This window comes from Salvia splendens, chromosome 17, assembly GCF_004379255.2.
Source record: "Salvia splendens isolate huo1 chromosome 17, SspV2, whole genome shotgun sequence".
Lineage (NCBI taxonomy): Eukaryota > Viridiplantae > Streptophyta > Magnoliopsida > Lamiales > Lamiaceae > Salvia > Salvia splendens.
This window is the reverse complement of record NC_056048.1, coordinates 12,919,911-12,947,526: the sequence shown is the minus strand read 5'-3', so window position 1 is coordinate 12,947,526 and position 27,616 is coordinate 12,919,911. Positions and strand designations below refer to the sequence as shown.

The 27,616-nt window shown below is 42.9% G+C and overlaps 2 protein-coding genes across 2 annotated transcripts; one reads left to right on the top strand and one right to left on the bottom strand.

Annotated features, from left to right (window-relative positions):
• Positions 1–9,063: 9,063 nt before the first annotated feature.
• Positions 9,064–12,372, bottom strand: LOC121773716 (cytochrome P450 81Q32-like). The gene is made up of 2 exons (XM_042170635.1): positions 11,130–12,372; positions 9,064–9,829 (listed from the first exon to the last, which is right to left on the bottom strand). Exons 1-2 carry the CDS (start codon positions 12,015–12,017, stop codon positions 9,200–9,202), a joined length of 1,518 nt encoding a protein of 505 aa, XP_042026569.1. The 5' UTR covers positions 12,018–12,372; the 3' UTR covers positions 9,064–9,199.
• A 9,164-nt stretch (positions 12,373–21,536) lies between these two features.
• LOC121774323 lies at positions 21,537–22,076 on the top strand. The gene has a single exon (XM_042171217.1). The coding sequence runs from the start codon at positions 21,537–21,539 to the stop codon at positions 22,074–22,076; it is 540 nt and encodes a 179-aa protein (XP_042027151.1).
• Positions 22,077–27,616: the final 5,540 nt, after the last annotated feature.

Below are 27,616 nucleotides of genomic sequence, written 5' to 3'. Positions count from 1 at the left end.
AGGAGTTTGCCAAGTCTTTTGTTGCCTTGTTCATCCCCTCATAAAAGGTATGATGTATCTCTATATCGGTCATACTATGGTTCGGACATGCATCCAAAAGACTCATATACTTCGCCCAATAATCACTCAAGGGTTCATCGTACCCTTGCTTCACACTTGTTATCTCTCTTTTCAATGCGCTCGTCTTCGATGACGGGAAAAATTCACCTAAGAAGGCTGACTTGAAATCGGCCCAACTCTCAATGGAGTCGGGTGGCAGGCGCATGAACCATGTGTTGGACTCCCCTTTTAGGACGAACGACAAAGCTTTTAATCTGTAGTCATCCTCGGTTGCCCCCGTTGGCCTTCTCTGTGCCCTACAAATTTTACAGAACTTATGAAGAAACTCGTAGGGTCCTTCATAGCTCTTCCCACAGTACGTGGGTAGAATCACAATAATATGGGGCTTCACATCACAAGCTGTCTGCCCTGGGGTGACTACTATAGCTTGCGGTGGTTATCCTTCGGTATGCGCGTTCAACGTTCCGATCTCTGGATCATTATCTCCTTGGGCAGCCATTCTCTTTGGGTTGCCTTCCAATTGTAGTACCGGTTCTGGTATTCCTCCTTCTACGGTGTCCTGCTCTTCGTCACTACTCGTGCCTAGGTCAGACAGGGCTGTCGACAGGCCAGAACGAGTGGTAACGCGTATAGTCCCTCGTTGAAGTATCTTCGGTCTCCAATGGTCAGGAACCGAACTGCTTCTCATAAATGAAAGAAAAAGAAAAGAGAAAAGTTATACACAATATGCACGCCAAAGTATCACACACAAGAACAGTAAATAACGCCATTTATCCCCGGCAACGGCGCCATTTTGATAGATGCAGGTTTGTGCAGGTGTCATGTAAAGCAAAGGATGTATCCTACTGATCAGGATAGAAACCCCAGCTAAGCCTGAACCTGGCTATCAAAGAAATTCCTCAACCAACTTCTACTGACTAGTATAGTGGATGTAAGGGTCGAATCCCACAGAGATGAATGCGCTTTGGAAATTGTGGTGATATTCTGGAAAGGTTGGTTAGCTACCATGCTTGGGTTGAGATTCTACCTAGACAAGAATTAAAGATGGTTCTCTACTGACTAGGAGGGGTGAAAGATGATCGACATGTAGCTGTGTACGTGAGAGTAGGGAACATGGGTTTCAGAAAATATCTGGAGGGTACGGGTTACTATAAAAGGCTAAACAGAATATCAGAGAATAAGTGGTAGTTGGGTGGCTATTCTGACAGATCTGTAGGGTAACCAGCTGAAAAGGTAGAAAAAAGTAAATGACAAAAGCAAAAAGTAACTAAAATGCAAAAGTGGTCCCAAACTTGGATGTGGATGTCTTCTTCTTTAACATGAATAAACTCAGATTAACAAACCCAGATTCATGGACGAGAAATGCAGATTAACAACTTCACAAGAACAGATCTACAATCTAAACTCCAAATCAAAAGATTAAACTAACGAAACTGAAATTAAGCTTACTAGGTGACATGCAAGGTGGCAGAAATCACGTAAACTAGGCTTTCACACTTAACCATTTCAGATCTAAAATCTAACAGCTATCTAAACTCATGAACTCAGATCTATCAATTCGGAAATGAAAACATGCTCCCAACACTTGAAAATTACCGTAACAACTAGATCTAAGCTATCTAGGCAGAAAGAAACAGAATCAAACAGGAATCGATGCACAAAAACGACTTCATATTATAAAAACGTTTGGATCACAACTAAGACTTCAAAGTAAGCAAATATTGAAAATGTAACCGATCCAACATAAGAAAACAAAGTGCGATTAACTAAGAAAGCAAATAAAGATTATTTTGCCACTCCGGGCGATGGAACTGCTGACACCACACAACTCGCTGACTAGAATGAGAGAATGCGGAACTCCAACGAACTGATGAAACTCTCAGGTGACCATGGCTGTGGCGAGGAACGAGAATATGAAAGACTAGGCTGAAGGACTGATCTGCCGAGAGAGAACTACTCTAACTAAGAGTGTTTTTCCTAAAAGTTCCTATCATCCGTGATTATTTCCTCTCTCCAAGTGGCTTCCTTTTATAGGGAGGTCTGCCCTTGATTTTTAGGGTAGACACTCTTCGTAAAATGACCCTTTTACCCTTACTTGTGGCTGATCTTTCCAGCAATCCTTCTTCTCCACCTCGAGCCTTTTCGGCATGCATACTGGTCAGTATAGCAACATTCTGATGCCCTTTCCACCTGAGTTATCCGATACCTTTCCTTCTGACTGGAACCCTTTCCCTGCACACTTTAGCAACTGTTTTGCAGATAAATTCCAATTATGCACATCATACTGACTAGTAATCAAGGCCTAGAATACGACTTATCAGTGGCCGCACTATTCGCCCACGAGACCGGCCGACTAGTAAGGACGGCTCCCGATGCCACCAGTGTACACAGCCTGATAGGGTTTGCGGCCCTTCTCAGACCCTAATTCGTTTCACACATAGCCCTATAGCCTAACGGAGCAAGCTCAAACGAACTAGGCATCAGGAAACAATCTCAACATCAAAACAACCATGGCATGACATAACACTTTAAACCACCCTTATAACTTTAATATCACAATTTTGAAACGTAAAAGGAATTTAGTAAAAGAAAGTCCACCTCGCTTGCTTATACACAATTCACAACTTTATTTCAACCCTTGCTCTTTGTACCCATGTACGCACCACAATCCTTGTCAACACCATAACACAATCAGTCTTTCCATCAATACATTTGTCATGCATCCCCTATCGTTCCTTCCATCGTTTTCTTATATTGCCCATCCCAACGTTCATCAATTTAAACGAAACGAACACTCAAGCATACCTCAACGTGCAACACATAACCACATCATAGGATGCGTTCCTTATTCACATATGTAACATGTAATTCACTCAAACTTGTCAACAAAGTTCATTTCAACAAAACTAGAATCTGGCAGAACAACGCAGTCTTTTTGTAAAAATCATTAAACATCCATCCGACCTTATATGACCCTAAAATTTGGTCACCACACAGTAGACACATCAAGGTTTATCCAGTTAAAATTTCACACAAAAATCACATCTTTAGGTCGGTCAAATCAAAAACGAAACTCACTGGACGAGAACACAAATTCTGGCAGGACTGCGCAGTTCAATTGAAAAATTCGTTTAAAATTTATCTTTCATCAATTGAAGCTGAACTTTTGATGCTCAACATAAGATCATTTGGTCGGTCAAACACTCGTCAGAACCTACTGTCCGAACACCACAGTTTTCATGCTCAACATTTACAAACTAGGGTTTGTCTATCATTCATCCACACATACCTATTCATACTTTCAACACATATTCATGCTTCAAAAATGACCACACAACCATGTCCTCATATTTACACATAGCATTCACCAATGAATCATCCACAAACTCACACACACACATACATACATGCACATACACATACTTTCTCATGCAAACATCCTTCCCAACCGATTAATTTTTAGGTGTACGATTTCTACACTCACTATATGCATGAGGGGATCAAGACACATGGATTCAATGGTAAGAATGAGAAAGATGATTCAAGTATACCTTTCTCTTGCAAAAACAATTGGTAGGAATGACGAATGATGCGATTCTTCGATGAATCTTGAGTTTCCAACTCCAAAATGATGCAAGAACAAGGAATTGGTGAAGGATTTGTGGAGAGGGTGAAGAGAGGGAGGGAGGCGTGTGGGAGAGAGGGAGAGGGAGGAAAAACGTGTGAATGGGGGCTAGGGTTAGGGTTCCTCCATTTTTATATTCTAGGATTAATCCCACACTTAAATAAATTAATTATAATTGTGGAGGAATAAAATAGAGGTCAATGAATAAATCCCACAATTTAAAAGAAAGTAGACGTGTACAAAAGGGGGAGGGGTTCTTGAAATTTGCCATTTAATTAGGAAGGGAATTGATTTGGTATTTACTTGGAGAGAAATATATTCACAAATTAGGTAAAAAGATATTGGATATTTCATAAATAAGGTAACGAGATAATTTAAAAATCTCCAAGTATGGAACAGGGGGGGTGTACTTTAGGGAGTAGCAAGGAAATTATTTAAATCCTCCAATAAAAAAGGAATATGATTTAAATTTGGTAATTTTTTGTAGAAAAAGACTCCCACAAAATAGGTAACAAATAAATTAATTCCCCAAGGAAATTTATAGGTATATGGGGCAAAAATTATAGGGCTTAAAGAAGGAAAGAGTCAAATCCTAATTCAAATAGGATATGGAGGGATTTGACAAAATATGGTTAGATTTAATTGGATTTTAAATTCAAGAAGAAAATTACACAAGGTACCAACTAAATCTACAAAAATAATTCATCCTCCTAATTAATAGGGGATTTTCAAAAATCTCCAAGGAATAGGCTAAGGGTCGAAAATCATGTAGAATAAGTTATGGATAATTTGGTTTGGATTTAATTTGGATAAATATCCCAAAACAATTAATTAAATCCAAAAAAGAAAATATTAATTCCAATAATTTGAAGGGGCCGAAAATTCCAAATAAAATGGATAGAACAAAATGCATGATCCCATTTAATTAATTTCACACATTGGAAAATATAGTACATTATTCCACATAACTCACAACAATTAAAACTCACATCGTTAACTCAAACACATAGAAATTAAATTACATGAATGAAATTCCAAATCGACAACCACATTAATGAAAACAAAAGTCAGAATTTTCGGGGTGCTACATTGTGGCTTGCTCAATTTAATTCTTCAATCTGATCCAGCCAGCCTATATATGTTTGCTACCTGCAAAATGTCGGTGAGTGGATCCAGTGGAAACTCTGGCTGATCAACTTGACTTACTCTGACTCGAGTGAAAAGAATGGAAGAACTCAAAAGTGCTCTCAAAAACTTAACCCACAAAACTATTAACTAGTATAGGGAAGTAAGAGCATCCACAACGGTGGTGGGAGTGAAGGCCGCCGTCTGTGCCAGCGGCGAGGACGAGGACCGCCGTGCCAGCGAGCAGGCGACGTGGCGGCTTATGATTGGGCAACGGCATAGCCGTTGCCTTTGAATTATTTTTTTTTATTTTAAAAATTGTTTTTAAATTATATAAAATGATTAAAAAAAAATTCCAAATCCCAAAAATATGGCCGTTTTTTCCCGTTTTTTCTGAATTTTTTTTATTTTTTTATTTTTTTTCCTCCAAAATCATCTATAAATACACACATTCATCATCCATTTATCACATCAATTCATCTCCCATTCATCTCTCATTCTTAATTCTCATACAAACTATCAACACATTCATCCCTCATTCAAAACCTCAAATGGATTTCACCCATATTATGGCGGAAGCGGAACGCGAAGAACAAGAATACTACGAACAACATTGTGCCGCTTACGAAGCATATGTCGCTGCGAATACCCCCGCTCCTCCTCCTCAACGAACCAGATCAAATCGGCGCTACATTCATCATGACCGGGAGGGAGCCCACGAAAGGCTCGTTGCCGACTACTTTGCCGACCAGCCGCGGTTTCCGGCAGATTACTTCAGGCGCCGTTTTCGCATGTCAAAGCGCTTGTTCATGCGAATTGTCAACACATTGTCCGCACGTGTTGAATTCTTCCAAACAGGTCCAGATGCAGTCGGGCGGCAAAGTATCACGCCGTTGCAGAAGTGTACGTGTGCCATCCGACAACTCGCTACTGGGCAAACGGCCGACATCTTCGACGAGTATTTGCATATCGGTGAGTCCACTGGAATTCTTTGTCTAAAGAATTTTTGCGAGGGCGTTCGTTCAGCTTTCGGGGATGAATTCCTTCAGGCACCCACCACCGATGATAGCCAACAGTTGCTTCGTCTTCACGAATCAGTCCATGGCTTTCCCAGAATGCTTGGCAGCATTGACTGCATGCATTGGAGGTGGAAGAATTGCCCGACTGCTTGGAGGGGGCAACACTTGAGCGGTCACAAAGGCGGCGGCCCAACGCTTATCCTTGAGGCGGTTGCCGACTACCGCCTATGGATTTGGCATGCATATTTCGGCGTTGCTGGATCCAACAACGACTTGAATGTACTATATTCTTCACCACTCTTCACTGATGTGATGAATGGTGTAGCACCGGCGATCGACTTCACCATCAACGGAAATAGCTACCACATGGGTTACTATCTCGCCGATGGTATCTACCCAAGGTGGTCGACTTTCGTGAAGACGTTCAACAACCCGCACGACCCGAGACGGGTTCTTTTTGCGCAGCGTCAAGAGTCCGCACGGAAAGATGTCAAAAGAGCTTTCGGGGTCCTTCAAGCCTGATTCAACATTGTGAAGTCCCCGGCTCGGCTATGGTACGTGAATAATATCGCCGACATCATGTTCACGTGTATTATCTTACACAACATGATTATAGCCGACGAAGGGCTGAGGGCGGCTAGCTTCTATGACGAGGACGAAGCCGGAAGCTCAACAGCGAGGTCTCCCCCACGCCGAGGCGAGCATACGACGGTCGGCCAAAGAATCGAGACAAGGCACACAATGCGCGATACCCGAATCCACAATCAACTACAAGAAGACCTAATCAAACACATGTGGGCGAAATTCGGCAATGCGTAGTGGTTTTTTTAATTTTTAGTATTTTAATTATGTAATTTTTAATTTTTTAGGATTTTAATTATGTCGTTTTTATTTTATTTGTCATTTGTAATATTATTTAGGTTTTTTTAATGAATTTTAGTATTATTGAAATGTTATTGTTTAATTAAATTTTAAATTAATTGTGCTCGTCCTTGCGGAAGAGCACAGCTGTGGGTGTTGTGCTCTTGGCAGAGAGCATGCAGAAAAAGTGGGGCCGGCCCACAACCGTGCCGCTGGCAAGAGCACGGTTGTGGATGCTCTAAGGATCGATCCCACAGAGATGAGGCGTTTGACATTTGTTTGCTTGACACAACTTGGGAATGGCTGAGGCCACGCTTTCTAGGGGTAGGTTAAGTTAACTACTTGACTTGAGAAAATAAATTTAACTAGGGTTCTAAACTGATCTACTTGCTAAGCTTCACTAAATCTACTTGATCAACTCAACTAAGCTTTCCATAAATAGACAAACAACATAAACGGGGGACTGTCAGTCCCCTGCAAAGTGCACGATAAAGTAAAAAATTTTGACAACTTCATCTTCTTCACTAAATCAACATGAAAAACAGAGTAAAAAGCAGATCTAAAAAGCTACGAAAGACGAAACATCATACAACTCATAAAATTAAATCTACTCCTAAGATCTAAGCTACGACTACGTAAACTAGAAACTAACCCATGCTCATGCAGAACTAAAACATTAGCTACTAGGTCTAAACTGAAACGTGAATGGAAAACTCAAATCTGACCAAATCGACACGGAACAAGACACTTGAGCTAAGATGTTCATCATAAAACGGAAATCAAAATAGATCAGAGGCGCCATGCACGAAAAAAGAACACATCAGCTGGAAACGAAATCATAACCTCAAACTTACTGAATCAAAACATCAAAGAGTCGATAGCATCAAAAGTAAACTGAAAACAAACAACGAAAACAGGAAATTGTTTCATCACTTATTCTCGAAATGGAATAGCAGAACAGAAAGTTAAAGTACAAAAAACTACCACCAAACTACCACTTAAACTAAACTAAACGAGACCAAGTGTGTGTGCGCAATGGGAATCAAGAAGATGAAGTAAAAGAGCTCTAATATCAGCCCTAGAAGAGAGCTGAATTCCTAAAGATATTCTAAGAAATCCTATGAGACACCCCTTTCACCACTGGCTGGGACTTTTTTTTTCTTGTGTTAGGCTTTCTTTTATATAGAGAGGCGTAGGGCTTTGATCCCTAGGGTACCATCCTCTCCGATATGTCTTCATGTCCTTCACATTTTGTGGTGGGGTCTTCAGCTCTATCTCCTATGCGGAGGACTTCTGCTAGCTCCATTCGATTCTTGACTTGATCAACTCAATGCTGCAGTTTCTTGACTTCTTTCCATGATCCGTTCGTCTGCCTAACTGATTTGTTCCTTTTCTGAATATGTCGGTTTTCACAGACACCTGGCTCAAAATTGGCTGTTAATTTACAAAATTTGATGTAGTTTTACTATATAGAACACATGCATGAAACGAGCCTCATCAATTTGCTTCTTTGTTTAGTTTTAAGTTGGTTTATTTTCCTTATTTAGAGTTCAAAAGGTTCTAATTCCAATATTATTTTTATTTTTATTTTTATTTTTATTTTTATTTTTATTTTTATTTTTATTTTTATTTTTTTTCTTGTTCTCTTTATCACCCGCCGTTCACTTCATATCACCTTGAGTTGAGCATCACTGCCCTGAATTTTAGCAAACGGGGTGGAAGGATGAGGATCTTGTGTGGCAACAAAATGCATTTCACCTAATTCTTTGTACAGTTTATATGGGAATACAACGATTTGTTTCGGTTCTCCAATATCTAATTCTTGATCGCCAGCTAAAGTTGTGAATTTATAAGTGAAAATTTAAGTTAAAAACAAAACTTAAGATCATTTTTTAAGAATCTCTCAATTTTAAAACATCCTTTACTAATAATTTCATTATAATTTAGTATCAAAACTTTAATAATTACTTTAATTAGAGTTTGAAATTGTCTGTTGTGTGTGCGAGTACAGTGTTGAAAACCACTCTGTAATTACTGTTAAGTAAAGTAACATAGTCTTATTTCTCTGTCCGCCAATAAATGTCACATTTTTTCTTTTTTTGTCCGTCCGTCAATAAATGTCTCATTTTACTTTTTACTATATTTAGTAAGTGAACCATACATTCCACTAACTCATTCCACTCACATTTTATTATATAACCAATATATAAAAGTAACATTCACATTCACTAACTTTTTCTAACCCTTTAATTTATAAAGTCAAACAATTTCTTAAAACTCGTGTCAGACCAAATATGAGATATTTAATCATGAACAGAATGAGTATTTATGTAATTATTTCTAAAGTAATTAATTTATAGTTACCTGATAACACATAAGCGTAAGGATTAAACCCACAAAAGTTATTGTCTTCAATTTATTCAAATTGGCTTTCACACTAAAACTGATTTGAGTCTAAAATAAAGACACACACAACTCAATTAATATAAACTAGTTAGAATCGAACAATTTAGTCGATCACATTCCTTGTTGAAATAGCCTCGAGCATGATTTGTCTTGGTCTGCACATAGCCTCCAAGGGCTTTAATTTGGGCATGGTTAACCCAACTCCTTCGGCTAAATCAACTTGGTCCGGACCCATTCTCTCCCAATCAAAGCATTGAAGCAACGACGCCAACGCCAACCCGACCATTCGTCGCCCCAAACCCGCCCCGGGGCACGCCCTGCGCCCCATCCCAAACGGCAACAAATTCTCTGTTGGCACCTCTCTCCCTCCTTCGAATCTCTCGGGCTTAAACCTCATTGGCTCTTCCCACACATCGGGATCTCTGTGAATGGCCCAAGCATTGACCAATAAGATCGACCCACTTGGAATGTCATAACCTCCGACCCTACAATCCGAAGATGACTCACGTGGCACCACCAGTGGGCCGGCAGGGAACATACGGAACGTCTCTGAAATAATGTTCTGAAGATAACTTAAATCAGGTAAATCGCGTTCCTCCACTAGACGATGGGGTTCGACTTTCGAATCAAGCTCGAGCCTAGCGATTTCGAGGACATTGGGGTGGTTGAGCAAAAGGGACATGGCCCATTCTATTGTCACAACTGATGTGTCCGTGCCCGCAACTATCATATTCTAGTCACATTAATATAAATTGCTTTAGTAGGAAGGAAATAAAATGAAAATGACCAGCTTAGCTTTTGCTCGTAATTCACGAGATAACCTATTAAATCATTGTACTTACAAGTCGGCATTTGATAGTTTCAGTATTAATTCATTGTAGTTATAAGAGTGAACAATTTAAACAGCACAATAATTATGATAAACACGCATATACACTCTATTTATACTTCAGTTATTGGTTTCTTACTACCTAGGCTTATTTTTTTAAAGTGAGTAAATTTCCCCTGAAGAGAATCTAAAACTACGTTAAAACTAAAATTTGGAAATCAATTAGTTCGCTGATGGTTGCATTAGTTGGCATAAAAAAACATGTAAGTTGCTAATTTTTTAATACCACAAACTCTACTAATATTCATGATCAGTGAATTGATATTGAATCAGTAACTAATATTAATAAATCAGTAAATTGATACGATTCTCAAGTTCTATTTTAGCGGTAGAGAAAATGGGACCCTATAATAATATCTTCATAATATACATAAAATGCAACTACATTATACATTTAGATCGGACTTGTATGCGAGACCTCTTCTAAGTAGAGTCTCTATGCCCTCAATTTTGATAACTGAAAGTTATGGATAAAGGTGCCTTAGAAAACTTTCTATCATATCACGGAAAGAGCTGAGATGTTAAAAGAGTTACAGTACTTCTTGAATAGATATAATAAAGTACAAATCCTAAAAAAAAGTCATAAAGTTGGATCAAATCTATTCCATAATTTTTAAAAATGGTTAATTTTATTATAATTTTAACCTATTTCTCACGTAATCTTATACATAGGAGAATTATGTACTAAATTATTCTATCTCTTACTTTACACTCTCTTCACTCTAACTATTTATTATTATTATTTTTACAAAACGAGTACAGAAAAAAGTGTGATAAACTTTAAGGGACGGAGGGAGTATGTGAGAAATGAAAAAATACTATCTGAACAAAATGGTCGACTACTTAAAATAGTACGTCTTTCTAATAAACTTAGTCTCGTCTTTAATGTTCTCATATGTACGTGTTACTTAATAAATTCAGACACCTAACATGTTTAAACTTTTTTACCATTGGACAATTAAGAAAATGTTAAATGACAAATTTTATTTTTGCAATTTACCTAAAATAAAATTCATGTTCCTACAAAATCTAGCGTAATTCATTAGCAGTCGGTTGTTAGTATTTTTTTTTTCTTAGGGTATTGTAAATTACTATAAAGCTACAATAATAACAATAAAAAATATATGAAAACACATATTCTCACCGTAATAAAGCCTTTGATGGTTTGATCCGTGTAGAATTGAGAATCCGATTCCTGCATTGCCAACAGGTGGCCTATAACGGTGTCGCACCTCCTCTCCCGGCGTTCCTCCGCCAGCAGCTCCTCATAAAAATCGTCGAGCCTTTTCCCCAAATCACTCAGCTTCCTCTTCAATCCTCTGTAATCAATCCACTTCAAAATCGGCACAAAATCCTCCGGATTCGACGACTGCGCCGACTCGAAAACCTCACTCACCATCTCCTGTATTTCTCCGCCGAATTCCCCGTTGCCGGCGCCGGAGGAAGAATATTTCTCTCCGGCGAGCGTCCTCATGATTATGCTGAAGATGACGTCGAAGATCCTCGGCCTCAATTCCACCGCCGAGAATCCGTGTCCACCTGCTGTCGCGGCCGCCGCCAGCCTCGAGAGCGCGCGGCGCGTCTCGTCCTGCCTGGCCTCAGAGAGCGCGTTGAGGCGGGCTGGGGAGAGCGCCTCAGCAGCCCCGAGGCGGCGGAGGCCGCGCCAGTGGGGGCCGTAGGGAGCGCCGGCGATGGTGGTGTGGTTGTAGCCGATGTACTTGTCCACCAGCACGCGCGGCCGGTTGGAGAAAACGACGTCGTTTTGGGTGAAGCATTCGTCGACGAGATCGGGCGATGACACGACCACGACGCGGCGGACGCCGAGCTTGAGGGAGAAGATGGGGCCGTGTGTGAGGGAGAAGCAGTGGAAGGTGCGGTGGAGCGGCGGGGTCAGGAGGTGAAGGTGGCCGATGAAGGGCAGTGCCGGAGATGGTGTCGGAGGTAGACGGCGGTGGTTTTTGGTTGTGAAGTGTTTGAAAGTTAGGATGACGAGAAACAGAGCGAGACAAGTGTAGAGAGGAGAAACTTCCATGATGCCCTGTTTTTTGCTACTTCTGTTGTTAGTTGCCTTTGTCCTATCTTATAGAAAAGAGGAAAGGTTATTATGGTCCGCAAATGGTATCCTACAATTCGGTCGCTAAATGGTTTTGTAATTGCTTAGTCGTCCTTTCTTGCAACTCTCCCATCCAGAATCAACTACACCGTCTCTGCGGACTTTGTAATTGCTACTCGTGTAATTAAGTTATGAGCTCCAAGCCTCCTTTATAACCAGAATGCATTTTTTAACTTTAAAAATGGTTAATGAAATTTTTAATTTTTATATTTTACTTTCCATTTTGATTCATTTTCTAAAAATATATTTTTTTTTCATTTTTAGGAAACTTCTTCCTGTTCTAGGTTGGTGATGAGGCTCGTTTCACGCATGTATTATAACATAAAACTACATCAAATTCTGTAACAAACATCCAATTTTGAGTTAGGTATGTATAAAAATCCGTCATATTCAGTAAATGAACGGATCAATTGGGCGGATGAACGGATCAAGGAATGGAGCCAAAAACTGCAGCGCTGAGTTGATCAAGTCAGAATTATATGGAACAAGCAGGAGTTTCTGCATGGAAGATAGAGCTAAAAGACCACACCACAAAGTGAAGGACATGAATGACATTTCGGAGAGGATGGTACCCTAGGGATCAGAGCTCTACGTCTGTCTATATAAAGGAAGCCCAAAACGAAAAAAAAAAATCTCTCACGGTCTGGGGGTCTCACATACATTCTTAGAATATCTTTAGGAATTTAGCTCTCTTCTAGGGTTGAAATCGAAGCTCATTTTACTTCATCTTCCTGATTTCCGTTGCACACACACTTGGTCTTGTTTTAGTTTAGTTTAGTCATGGGTTGGTGTTGGTTTTCTGAATTTTTTGCGTTCGGTTCCACTATTCCGCTTCGAGTAGGAGCGATGAAATAATTTCTTGTTTTCGTTTGTTTGTTTTCAGTTTACTTTTGATGTTATTGACTGTTGATGTTTTTGATTTAGTGAATTTAGAGTTATGGTTTCGTTTCCAGTTGATATGTTCTGTTTTCATGCATGATATTTCTGATCTGCTTTTATTTCCGTTTTATGTCGCATGTCTTAACTCAAAATGTTTTGTTTCGCGTTGATTTGGTCAAATCTGAATTTTCGAGTTGTGTTTTTGTCTAGTTGTGAAGGAAATCATGGATAAGTTACTTTAGGATGTTTAGATCTAGTAGTTGATGTTTTATTTCTGAATGATCATGGGTTAGTTTCTTGTTTACGTAGTCGTAGATTAGATTTTAGGAATAGATTTAAGTTCACAAGTTGTTATAATGTTTCGTTATTCATAACCGTTCATAACTGTTTTTACTCTATTTTTCATGTTGATTTAGTGAAGAAGATGAAGTTGTTAAAAGTTTTTACTTCATCGTACACTTTGCAGGGGACTGACAGTCCCCGTTTTATTCCATTTGCCCATTTTGAGAAAGTTTAGTTGAGTTGATCATGTTAGTTGAGTTTCATTTAAGTAAGTTGATCAGTTTAGAACCTTAGCTTGTTTAATTTCTCAAGTCAAGTAGTTAACTTAACCCACCCCTAGAAAGCGTGGCCGCAGCCATTCCCATTTCGTGTCCAACAATTAATGTCAAACACATCATCTCTGTGGGATCGATCCTTACCTCCCTATACAAGTTAATAGTATTGTGGGTTAAGGTTTTGAAAACACACTTTTTAGCTCTTCCATTCACCTCACTTAAGTACGACTAAATTGAACTGATCAATCTGAATCTCATCTAGATCCGCTCAACTGTGTTCACGAGTGGAAGGCGTACAATTGGCCAACCGGATCAGTTTGACAATCCAACCTGAGCAAGCCACAACGATAAACGAAGATGATGAGAGTGAAGAGCGTTAAAAGAACAAGTTTTTTAGTTGGACTCATTTTTTACTAACACTATGTGTTTATCTCTCTCTTACTTTACCAATTTTATACTCAAAACCCGTATCGTTTCATATTTCTATGAAACGAAAGGAGTATATTTTTTTGTTGAATGATTTTTCGATCCTTATAAAATCTAACATGTCTTTATAAATCTGCATGGATCTAAATAAATATTGACATAACAAAATAGATCAAATCTCGGCGACTTGCCGAGAACCACCGATTTCCATAAACATTTCAGCGACTTGCTGACTTACAAGTCGTCGACTTATACCAGAACAGTCTCAACGACTAACAAAGACGAGTCCGAGTAGGATTCGAACTCACGCCTATAAAAGTGGACCAAACACAACTCCAAACACACTCATTCACGTCCACAACACCCAAAATTCGTTTTAAAGCAAGAGGAAGATATCCAGAACACTTTAATCAACGATTTGAAGACTTCCATCTGTCCAGCTCTTCCATTACAAGATTGATTTTCCTTTTCTGGTAGTCCCATTAGAAGTAATTAATTTTTATTTTTAGCCAAAAATAAAATATCTAATCTCCTATTTTTATTTTGTTTAATATATACTTATCTAGAGATTTGATATGCTGAGGGACAAGTTTTGAGCGATAGTGAGTGTTGCTCTTCCACGTCCTCTTTCGCATAAGAGCATCCACAATGGCGGCGAGCGGACCGGCTAGCCGATCTCTGGCGCTCGCCGGTCCGCTCGCCGAACCATTGCAGCAGGCGAGAGCCAAATCGGCGAGAAAAATGGCGAGCGTACGCCGATTGCCAAGCGCTGGACGATGCGCTCGCCGATCGACTGGCTGCCATTGCAGGCTCCCGATCAGCGAGCGATCGGCCAGCGGATTTTTTTTATTTAATTTTCGAAACACTATATATACGCGATTTGCATGTCATTTTCATTTGCACCACTTGTTTTAACGAGTATTCTCTCTATCTTAATTTCTGTACAAGAGCAACAACGCGAAATGGAGCACAAAAACGAGCCTATTCTAGGGACGAGTGGGTCTCAAACTCCCACGGAACCCGTGGGAGGTGGATGGGGTCCAATGGCCTGGTACTACAACATGTACACTTGGCAGCAAATGATGCCCGGGATGGCATCCTAGGGTGGTATGCCGGGATGGTAGGGGATGCCGGGGGGCCGGCGATGCAACCCGGGATGCAGATGATGCCGGGGTGGGCGGGGATGCAGGGGACGCCGGGGGGGGCAACATCTATGGCCCAGTTTTGATTTTGTGACTGCTTCTTCGCATACATCGACTCCATCGGAGACGCAGTTCACTGGGTGTGATACATTCTCCTTAGAGGAGTTGGGGATAGATCTCGGGGATGCGGACACCCCCCTTTCAAACGGGGAGAGTAGGGCGGGATCGGGGCGCGCCAAAGAAGAAGAAGGGGAAGGGCAAGAGGGTGGTCGACGAGTCGTCGCAGCCGGCTGATGACGACAGCCCGACACGGAGGAAGTGGACGGACGCGGAGAACGTCGCGCTGTCCAAGGCGTGGGTGAGTGTTTGCGATGATCCCCTCGCCTCGAACAATCAGAGGATCGTCAACTTGTGGGATAAAATAGCAGCAGCCTACAAGACATTTTGCCCGGAGGGGAGGCCACGCAGCGGGGAGGAGTGCCGGAAGGGGTGGGACCGAATCAGGGCTCGGGTCTCCCAATTTTCGGGCTTTTACACCAACGCCCTCTGCATGCAGACCAGTGGCCAAACTGAGGATGACTGCAGGAGGAGAGCGGAGAAAGCCTTCCCCGTGCCCGGGCTTTATAAGGAGTTCACCTATTGGAACTGCTATGAGGTGTTGATGGACTCCCAGAAGTTTCGGGCAGGTGTCGATGCTGGCTGGCCGAAGATGCAGCGCCTGAACTATACTGGTGATTACAGCGGCGGTTCCCACGACTTCCCCGAGGATGTACAGGAGTTCCTGTCCCCTCCCGCGTTTGCTCGCCGCACTCGCCCGGTTGGTCAAAGGTGGGCGCAACGGGCTCGCCAGGTCTCCCAGGAGGTCCAGTCGGCATCCCCCTGTTGGCGGGTCGACAGCCGAGCTCCTCTTCTTCGCGCGTCAACAAACGCGAGCTCAGATGTACAATATCTTAGCTGAATGGAGGGCGGCAACTGACCCCGAGGAGAAGAGTTTTCTTCACGCAATGCTCGTGAGTATGCGGGCCAATTTGAATCCCGTCGCGGCACAGGTGGGGGCTTAGACGCGGGCTCAGATGCCGCAGATTTGCAGCCGAGGGTACATGTTGTAGTACCGGGCTCAGATAGCTGCGACAACAACGGCGACGACGGCGAGGACGGAGGCGGAGGCGGGGTGTTGCGGAGGAGTTTTTTTTTAGATTAATGTAATTTTTTTTTAATTGATGTACTTTTTTTTAATTAATGTACTTTTAAAAATTTCAATATTATTATTGAGTTTTCCCGTATCTGTCTCGTAAATTTAATTCTGTATTTTGTGTGATTGTTAATTATTTATTTTTATAATTTTGTTTATTGTGACTATGACTGACCTATTGCTTGACTAGTTGTTTGTCCTCATGATGTGGCGGGATGAGTTTTTAGTGCAGCTGATATGGCAGGAGGAGTTTGTGGTATGCTATGGCTGGACTATTGGCTGAGCTATTTCTATCGTGGACACGATGCTCTAAGACATATTTTTATTATTTTCATATATTATAAAATTATCTCTCCTGTCCATCTCCTCACCTTCCGTCAACACCGTTAGACATATTGTTATTGTTTTCAATCGAGAAACACAATCTTCATATTTCTTCATAATCACTCTCTCCCCGCCATTCTTCTTCTACAGAATTACAGATTATATCCTCCCATTCCATTGTTGACTGCAAAATTTCCAAGAATTTTATCAGAATTACTCCCTCCGTCCCCGATTAATTGTCACTCTTTAACCGGACATGGGTTTTAAGAAATGTAAAGAAAAGTTAGTTGAAAAAGTTAGTGGAACGTGAGATCCACTTTTTTATATTGGTTTTATAATAAAATATGGGTGTGAGTTAGTGGAATGTGAGATCTACTACGGATCGAAATGGAAAAGAGTGACAATTAATCGGGAATGAGGACGGAGGGAGTATAACATACGGAGTAGTTGTCTTGCAATTCTCACCAAATCTCCATGTCCAGGCGACTACTTCAATTGAATTCTGAATTCAAAAGGTGCAAAATAATGCAAATAGACAAACTTTCATTAAATCGCAATTCCTATCGCTCATCAGTCTATTCGAATTCCAATTTTTTTTATTTATTCTAAAACCACAATTCATCATTCTTACTCCAAAATACACAAACTATTAAATTTTCTTTACAAACACAACATAATCACCAACCACCACTGTTATTTCTTCACAATAGAGTCAACGATGCGCTTCCACATTCTAACCCTCCCAAATTCGGAAGTTCACCGCCTACCTCTTAGACTTATCCCCAAATTTCGAATCTATGAACATAGAAATTACTATGTTAAAACAGAAAAGCTTAAAACGAAAACATAACGTGGAGTGACGAGGCTCGTTTCATGCTTCAGTTCTGTGATAAAACTACATCCAATTCTATAATCTAACGAACAACTTTGAGCCAGGGGTGTATGAAATCTGCCATGATCAAACGCTGCATGGACTAATTGGGCGGATAGATGGATCAAGAGAAATGAAGTCAAAACTGTAGTGCTAAGTTGATCAAGTCAGAATTAAATGGAGCCAACAGGAGTTCCCCACATAGAAGATTGAGCGTAATCCAAAAACCCCAAAAGCCAAGGGCAGGAACGACTTTTCGAGAGGATGGTACCCTAGGGATCAGAGTCCTACGCCTCTCTATAAATAGAAGGGCAAGCGCGGGTAGGGGGATATACGAAAAGGGAGACGCGTACATGGAAACATACTTAAGAATTCAGCTCTCTTCTAGGGCTGAAATGGTAGCTCACCGCACTTCATATTCCTAACTTCCGTCGCACACACTTAGATTATGGGTTTTAGTTTTAGTTGGGTGGTGGTTTTATTTCAATGTTTGAAGTTGTGTAACACCGTCCCGAGAAGGGGCGAGGATACAATCTATTATTTTTTAGTCTTGGTACGTTTGGTTTTACTTTTCCTCGTTATTATCAAATCTGAATGTTTTAGCGAAGTAAATTAGATGATATGATTTCAGCTTACCTTAGATTGTTCTGTTTCCCATGCATGAGTTCTTTGATTTACCTTTGGTTCCTGATTTATGAGCATCTCTTAGCTAAATGATTTTGTTAATGTTTAATCTATTAAATCTGAGCTGCTAACTTACGAATTTCGCTTGGTTGCAACGAAATCTTGGATTAAGTGTTCTAGGATGTTTAGATCTGGTCGTATGTAGTATGGTAGAGTAGATCTAAGTATGTTTATGTTGATTGAAGGTGTGATCATGTCTGAATTAGCTTCGGAAGTTGTAGATCTAATAGTCGAATTGTGATTTCTGCATTATTATGGCTTAGTTAGTTGTTTACGTAGATGCAGTTGTTTCCTTAGGGCAGATTTTAAATTACAAGTTATTACGTTAAATTTGTTTGGTCGCAAGTAGTTCACTTTTACTTTGTTTGGCGCCGTCTCATGTTTCCGACCGAGAGTTTCTCGGCTTACTCGCTTTCTTATTTTCTGAAGTAGTTAGCTTAGTTTAATTCTGTGTTATTCTGTAGTTAAAGAATCGATCTTTTTGTAGTCCACATGTTCACAGTACTGATCTGAGCTTTGAATATAAAATTCGGGGTTATTTTGTTTTCGAGAAAATTGTCCACAGTTCCAGTTTAGTTTGCTTTAAAGTCTCTGATCCAGTGTTTCATTATGTTGAATGTCAAGGTGTTTTCACAGTTTCGTAGCATGATTAGGTAGTTAGTCTTTATTCCAACCTATCGTTCACTTGATCCAATTTCCATTTTTCTTCCAGCATGATGAGTGTCTTGATCAAGTAGATAGTCTATATTCTGCCTAGCGTAATCCAGTAGCTTAAAAACTCCCAACTTAAAGCGTGGCAGCAGCCGACCCCTGTTCACTACTCACACACTCAACACACCGGTTTCTCTGTGGGACCGACCATGAACTTGTCTCTTTACTGTTAAAGTAGTGCAAATTTGGGAGTTATAAAAACATATTTGCGGCGGGAACGAGAGAGAACGCTTTGATCATGTGGCAACGACATTTACTAACTGATCCACTCGGTTCAGTTATCTTCTATATAGCTTGATCAACTCGTCTTCTTAAATCGCGTCCGACCAAAATGGCACCGTTGCCGGGGAAACATGGTGTTATTTTATGGATGTGTTTAGTGCATAGGTGTAAATAGTTTTATTTCTTTCTTTTCTAATTTGTTTTTTTCTTTCCTTTTATGAGAAGGTACCACCGCGGAGGACACTGAAATCATCCTCTCATATACAGAGATACTAACGCTCATTGGCGTGTCCAGGAAGCCGGTGTTGTTACCACTCGATACAGAGCCGCATTAGAAGCAACAGCTGTAGAACAGCTAATCAGCGAGGAAGAAGGAGAACAGAACGCACGCTCATGGTGAGAAGGAGCCCACCCATGCTATCGCTATCACTCCAGGGATGCGAACAATCGCTATCAAATCAAGGGTGCTAGCCGTGTTGTCAAATTTCTATGGCCTTTCGAAAGAATGTCCTTACGCTTTCCTTGAAGAATTTTGCAGATATTGTGATATTCAGCCCGTCCCGGTTGGATCCACTTTGGAGGATTACAGGCTAAAAGCTATACCCTTCGTCTTGAAGGGCGATGCAGGAGTCTGGCTGTCGAGGTTGCCAGAGGGATCGATCAGGACATGGGCCGAGTTCCGTATGATATTCTTTAGATCACATATTCCCAGCTTCGAAGATGAGTGCCCTGAAACAAGAGATTACAGAGGCAAGGCAAGAGTATGATGAGCCTCTGGGCCAATACTGGGATAGATTCCAGGGACTACTTCAAGCGTGCCCCAACCATAAGATGGGAGATCGTGAGATCTACTCAACCTTCTATGGCGGACTTACGGTGGACAGCAAAAACGACCTCAACCTAGCAGCCCAAGGGGATTTCTCAAAAACCCTATTCAGTCAAGCAAAGATTATTCTGGAGAAGCTAATCGAAGCAGAGAGATCGTATGAGACCTCCCGCAGCCAATAAAGAAGAGGTGTCGTGCACGCAGCGGAGGCAAGAAGTGATGAGAAGTTGGAGGCTCGATTCGAGCAAATGGAGAAGAAGCTGCTAGAGGCAGTAGAGAAGTCCAGAGCACCTCCGCCGCCTGCACCCAAGGAGAAGCCATATGTGCCACCACCACCGGAAGAGCACCACTACTATTATTGCTAATTCCCTCCTGAAGCGGAACCACAACCTCAGGTGAATTCCGTCGGCCATTGCAACGCAAGCGGCAACTGGATCCAGGGAAAGCAGAGGGATGCTCCGTGGAGATATCATCCCAATTTCAAGTGGAGTGATCAGAACCCAAGCCAACCGCCTCAATCGTCCACGCAGCAGATACAACCCTCCGAGGGGCAGCCCAATTGGCCCGCTCGGAACCAAGAGAGATCAAATAACGGAGGGAACAAAATGCAGGGTGGTCAGGCAAACTGGTCAGGAGGACCACAAGGCAATTGGTCAAGCAGACCTTAAGGGAACTGGTCCAGTGGAGGACAACCTAATTGGTCAAGCAGACAGCAGAAAGGAAATTGGGGCTACAGACATCAGGGCCCCCAGTCAAGCAACCAGGGGAGACAACTGAAGAACCAGGTGGTGAGTTATGTCCCGCCACATCAAAAAGGCAACCAATAGCACCTAGGTAACCAACAGCACCCAGGCAACCAACAACACAACCAGCCACAGTACTAGCCAGACCACTATGTGCCGTCAGACTACGCTCAGCCCAACCACGGTGGGGGCAATCGAATCAAAGATACAACCGGCACCCCAACGGAGGTCAATGAGAAATGATAGTCCCGCATCATCCTAATGATGCGATGCGAGAAATTCAAGAGGCCCAGAAGGAGCAAAGGGCAGCACTGGACATGCTTACGAAGCAACTGTCTCAAGTTGCAATGTCGCTGGAGAGCTGAGAGGAAACGAAGGAAAGATCCCTGCCACGGTGCAGCAGCCTGGGCGTGAGAACATTAGCGAAGTCTCCCTGAGGTTAGGGAAGGTGTACCAGAGCTCCAGCCCACCTGCAGTGTCCCCAACGTCTATACCTGGACAATGCCACCAAGAAGAAGGAGAGTCCAGTGGAGCGGATCAAACGAAAGGGAAAGAGAAAGGCAAAGCGAAGGTGGGCAGTGAGACCACAGGGGGGAGTCAAGGTGAAGAAACTGAGAAGGTCAAGCCATATCCATACCGCGGAATGGTGACCAGGAAGAGAGACGTCACAATCGACGTGGCCAGTATGTTCAAAGATGTGGAAGTCAAGGTGCCACTCTTGACGGCACTGAAGATGCCCCCAATCAGTAAGTTTATAAAGGACTACCTGGCGGAGAAGGTCAATGAGGACGGATTACAGAGGAGAACGGCTCTACCGTGATCCAGAGGAGCGACCTCCCATCGAAAAAGACCGACCAAGGAATGTTCACGCTCCTAATTTCGATTGGGGATATTCAAGTGGAGCACGCCATGTGTGATTTAGGGGGGTCTATCAATGTTCTGCCATACTCCATTTATAAGAAGCTGGGAGAGGCCAAGCTCGTCGATACTGATATAATGATACAGTTGGCAGACAGATCTTGTATTCACCCGGAGGGAATTCTGGAAGACGTACTCGTGAAGGTGAATAACTTTCTGTACCCAGCTGACTTCTTCGTCATCAAGATGACAGAGCAATCATCAAGGGAGTCAAGTGGAGTTTTCCTGGGAAGGCCGTTCCTGTCCACGGCCAGCACTATAATTGACGTCCGTAATGGGACCATCAGCTTGGATTTCAATGGAGAGCAGTTCACTTTCAATATTGGTGAAGCTATTAAGAGGCCAGCGGACAGCGAAAATATGTATTCAGTAGACGTGACTGAGCCACTAGTGCAGGAGTATCTGGAGGAAGAATTCCTACAGAGGCAGTTCACTGAATCCGCTGCAGATGAAAATGTCGAGAGAGAAGTCGCCAAATGGTAAGAAGCCATGAATGTTGGCGAAATGGATGATCAAGCCATCGCGAAAGCGATGATGGATTTTTGCGAGAGCCCGCGACCAGTTGGGTCAAGCGGGAAGGCTCAAGTGTCTAGCCTCGAAAATCTGCCTGATCAAGGCAAGTCACTGAGAAGAGAAACAGAAGAAAATCCACTCCCCACTGAAGTGCCGAAACCCGCGAAGGAGTTAAAGCCCCTTCCAGCACATTTGAAGTACGCCTATCTGGGGGAAGACGAAACAATGTCAGTCATCATCAATAGTCAGTTGACCCAGGGGCAGGAAGACAGATTGCTGGAAGTACTAAAGCGCAACCAGAAAGCCATAGGATGAAAGCTGACAGATCTTGTGGCATCAGCCCAGACTTGTGCATGCACCACATCAGATTGGAGGATGAAGCTAAACCGCACCGTGACCAGCAACGCAAACTCAACCCCAACATGAGGGAAGAAGTGCCCAAAGAGATAGTCAAGCTGGTCTCCATAGGAATCATATACTCCATCCCTGATAGTAACTGGGTCAGCCCAGTACATATGGTGCCGAAGAAGGGAGGAATACAGGTTGTAAAAAATGAGAAAAATGAGTTGATCCCAACACGGCCAATCACTGGGTGGAGGATGTGCATCGACTACAGTAAGCTGAATGCGGCCACGAAGAAGGATCACTTCCCTCTGCCATTCATTGACCAGATGCTTGAGAAATTGGCGGGGAAGCAATATTTCAGTTTCCTTGATGGGTACAGTGGCTATTTCCAGATCGCGGGGAATCCAGAGGACCAAGAGAATACCACTTTCACCTGTCCTTTCGGCACCTACGCTTACAGAAGGATGTCGTTTGGCCTCTGCAATGCCCCTGGCACTTTCCAAAGATGCATGATGAGCATCTTCTCTGATTTGTTGGAAGACTGCATAGAGATCTTCATGGACGATTTCACCGTCTATGGGGACACATTTGATCAGGGGTTATATAGCCTAAACAGAGTACTGGAAATATGCCGGCAGAAGGACTTGGTTCTGAATTTTGAAAAATGTCATTTCATGGTTACCGAAGGAATAGTCCTAGGACACGTGGTGTCTAGCAGAGGAATAGAAGTGGATCAAGCAAAGGTGGCAGTTATAGAGAAACTCCCGTACCCGACGAATCAAAAGGAGATCAGAGCCTTCTTGGGTCATGTTGGCTTTTATAGACGATTTATCAAAGATTTTGCAAAGATAGCCCAACCCTTGACATGGCTGCTCCAGAGTGAAGTGGAGTTCGAATTTTCTGATGCTTGCAAAGCCGCCTTCCAGCTATTGAAGGACAGACTGATCAGCTCTCAGATTATCCTCGCCCCTGACTGGAGTCACCCCTTCAAGGTGATGTGCGATGCAAGCGACTATGCAGTGGGGGTGGTCTTGGGTCAGAAGATTGATGGGAAGAGTTATGTTATCTTCTACGCGTCAAAAACTCTGAATCAAGCGCAGAATAAATATGATACCACCGAGAAGGAGATGCTGTCAGTGGTCTACGCCTTCGAGAAGTTCAGGCCCTACCTGCTGGGGGCAAAGGTGATAGTCTATACTAACCATGCGGCCATCTAGTACTTACTGGCAAAGAAAGAGTCAAATCCGCGTGTGATCGGATGGGTCCTCTTACTACAAGAGTTCGACTGGGAGGTAGTTGACAAGAAGGGAAGCGAGAATAGAGTAGCGGATCACTTAAGCCGGATTATGCAGGAAGATAATGGGGAAGCTATCTCTGACGCTTTCCCTGAGGAGCATTTATATCTGATCAAGGCAACATCTGAACTTCTGTGGATCAACCGAGATGAAGGGATTGATCAAGCTGACCGAGGAAGAAAGATCCAACACAGGCAACAGGAGCCATGGTTTGCGGACATGGCCAACTAATTGGTGACGGGCGAGCTGCCCAAAAATGATGAAGTTACAAGGGCATAGAAGTAGAAGCTCAAGAGCGACTCCCGATACTTCTATTGGGATGATCCGTACTTGTGGAAGATGGGGGCGGATCAATTCATCTGACGTTGTATACCAGATTGGGAACAAAAGGACATATTGGTCCACTGCCACACACTAGCTTGTGGTGGTCACTTCGGGCCAAAGAAGACAGCGATGAAAGTACTTGATAGCGGACTTTACTGGCCCTCCATCCATAAAGACGCCTACGAATTCTGCAAGAGATGCCCAAGATGCCAGCTGACTGGAGGAATCTCTACAAGAGACGAGATGCCACAGATCCCCATAATAGTATGCGAGATATTCGATGTATGGGGAATGGATTTCATGGGACCCTTCCCATCCTTGAAGGCAATCTCTACATTCTGGTAGCAGTGGACTATGTGTCCAAATGGATAGAGGCGAAGGCGATGAGGACGTGTGAGTCCAGGGAGGTGGCCAAGTTCTTAAAATCAAACATCTTTACCCGGTACGGGGTACCGCGAGCCATCATCTCTGATCACGGGACTCGTTTCGACAACAGAACCATCGAAGCTTTGATGAAGAAGTATGGCGTCCACCACCGCCTGTCCATACCTTACCACCCGCAGTCAAATGGCCAGGCTGAAGTGTCGAACAGAGAGATCAAGGCGATCTTAGAAAAGACGGTCAACCCCACGAGGAAAGATTTGAGTCATCATCTGGAGGACGCGCTTTGGGCTTACAGGACCGCTTTCAAACCGCCGATCGGAATGTCCCCCTACTGGCTGGTATTTGGGAAGATGTGCCATTTGCTTGTGGGAGTCGAGCATCAAGCTTTCTGGGCGATCAAAGAAATGAACATGAATGCCGAGTCTGGTGCTGAAGAGAGGAGATTGTAGTTGCAAGAGCTTGAGGAGCTCTGCCTTGATGCTTACGATTCCGCCATGTGGTATAAGGAAAAGACAAATATGTGGTATGACAAGAACCTTCGCAAGAAGGAGCTCAAGGTGGGCCAGAAAGTACTACTTTTCCAGTCAAGACTCAAGCTGATGCCTTGGAAGTTGCGGTCAAGGTGGATCGGCCCCTATACCATCATCGCCATCAGAGCAAATGGAGAAATCGAACTCCAAGGAAGCGATCCTGATTCGCCTTCCTTTTTGGTGAATGGGCATAGGGTGAATCCATATAAAGATGGAATGGAGGCGTGTGTGGTCGACGACATTCCACTACTCATGCCTAACTCTCGCCAGTAAAGCAGGTAAAAGAAGTGACTGGGTACTCTTGGGTAGTCTGCTTGATCAAGCAACAAATTTCTAAACCTACAAAACTGATCAAGTGACGTCCTAAGGGCACTCAGTGAAGTCCTTGGTATTTAGTGTAAATATTTTTCGTGTTATTAGTTTTAAACTCTAAGGAAGTTAAAAGTTGGAAAAAAGGAAGAAACTGATCAAGTGGTTAATATCTGAGTATACATCTGGAATTAATTGTCCACTTGATCAGTTGAAATTGGAGTTCAATTGGTGGGTTACAGTGGTCGAATTGATCAGGGCTGGGTGATGACAGAACGCGTGCACTCATTGAAAAGGTATCGGAGAACGCTAACTGCTGCATTGAAAAGTCGTACTAGAGAAAGGAAGCATATCGGGGAAGCTAAGCCAGCTGTCGCTCTGAAAAAGCGCGCCTGTACTCGAAGTGTCGCAGGGATCTCAACAGTCGGGATCTCGGTATAAAAGGCGGCTTTCTGAACCGTATTTCACTTTTGCCCAACCGCCTACAGTACACTATATTTGCTCTCATCCATACCTCTCAACGCTTCAGAACCCTTTCCCAAGTTATCATCCCCTCCACAGAAACCACCCACAGCCATCACCAAAAAAATGAAAATCACTCAACTAAGCACTTCCTCCTCATCCTCAAAGGTCAGCACCAGTAGTGGTGACCAAAGACCCTCGTCCCCAGCCAAAACAGTACCAGAAACCCCCGGCCCATCCACACCAACCACCTCAGTCCCTCCGTCACAACCTAGCGCCGCCGCTGCACTTCCTATAGTGAACCCGGCCGCCATGAAGCGCCTAGAGAATATCCTCCGTAGCATACCCACCGAAACAGATCCCACGGCGGCTTACGCCACCCTTAAAGCCCACTCGGAATTTTCCGGTCTAAGGACCAAGCTCCGACTCCCATACCCCAAAATCCTCCATCTTTTCCCCCCAAAACACAATCTCCCCCTCACGCTCCTAAACCTACTCCCATTTTCCCGCTGGTACAATACAGCGGAGACGACACCGACGAAGAAGAGGGAGGAGCGCAGCCTGTTGCCGCTCCGGTCGAGGGAGCGGAGTCCATACCGCCACCACCAGCAGAGGGCACACCTGCCCAAAACATTCCGTCACCAGCGAGTGGCAGGGGTTCTACTTCTGCCCACAAGCCATAGCCGATAGAGGTTGTGGACATTAACGATGATGATATGGAAGATTTTCCGCCGCCTCCCAGCGACATTCTACTGCAGCAGAGGGAGGCTGACTGGAATATTCTCCTAACTATGGAGGATGAACCGGAAAGGGAGGAGCAGCCGATGCGACGCAGGACGCGTAGGATGACAATGGAACAGTGTCACGACCGCCCTTACTAAGGATAGCAAAGACATGGAAATCGTGATTAGGGGAGGAACTAAGAAATGGGAAAGAAAATGGGGAACAATAAGAGACGACATTTAACACAAAGCTCGACTAACTTTCAAGGGAAAATATTTTAATGTATTGCATGGTTAAGCAGCGGATTAATGTCTCAAGGTATTTAATGTCATAAAACAGTATGGGGTAAAACAGAAGACATTTAAAAAACAAATTCAAACGAGGCAGTGGAAATAAGTTATCTAAAGAGAGTCATAGGATGACGCCTACGTATGCAGACACGACTCATCCATAAATTCTTAAAGCCCAACTCAACATCCGCCGCAACATCACTGCTCAACCTGCACATAGGGAAAACACATGCAAGGCTGAGTACTTAATATACTCAGTGGGCTCATGCCGAAAACATTTTATAAAAGTTATGTCATCCATACCATAGTGAACTCGAGTTTTACATTTAGAAAGGAAATATCATCGAGTATCACAAAAACAGTTTCATAGCCTGGCCAGGCAAACAATCTCCCCACTTTCTCAACAATCAAACATTCACATCCTCATACCATAGTGCGATGAAAGTGTGGCCACACTATTCGCCCACGAGACCGACCGACTAGCAAGGACGGCTCACGATCCCACCTGTGTACATAGCCTGATAGGGTTTGCGGCCCTACTCAGACCCGAATTCGTTTAACATAGCCCTATAGCCTAACGGAGCAAGCTCAACGAACTAGGCATCAGACAACAATCTCAACATCAAAACAATCAGGCATGACATAACACTTTAAACCATCCTTATAACACCATAATCATACTTTTGAAAGCATAAAAGAGTTTAGTACAAGAAAGTCCACCTAGCTTGCTTATACTGTCACGACCCAATTCTCGTTAAGGATAACAAGAATGGGTGGTTCGCGACTAATTGGGGATTAAAGAAACGGGGATAGAAAAGGGGTAGAATCTGAAGAACTTGCCTGAAGGC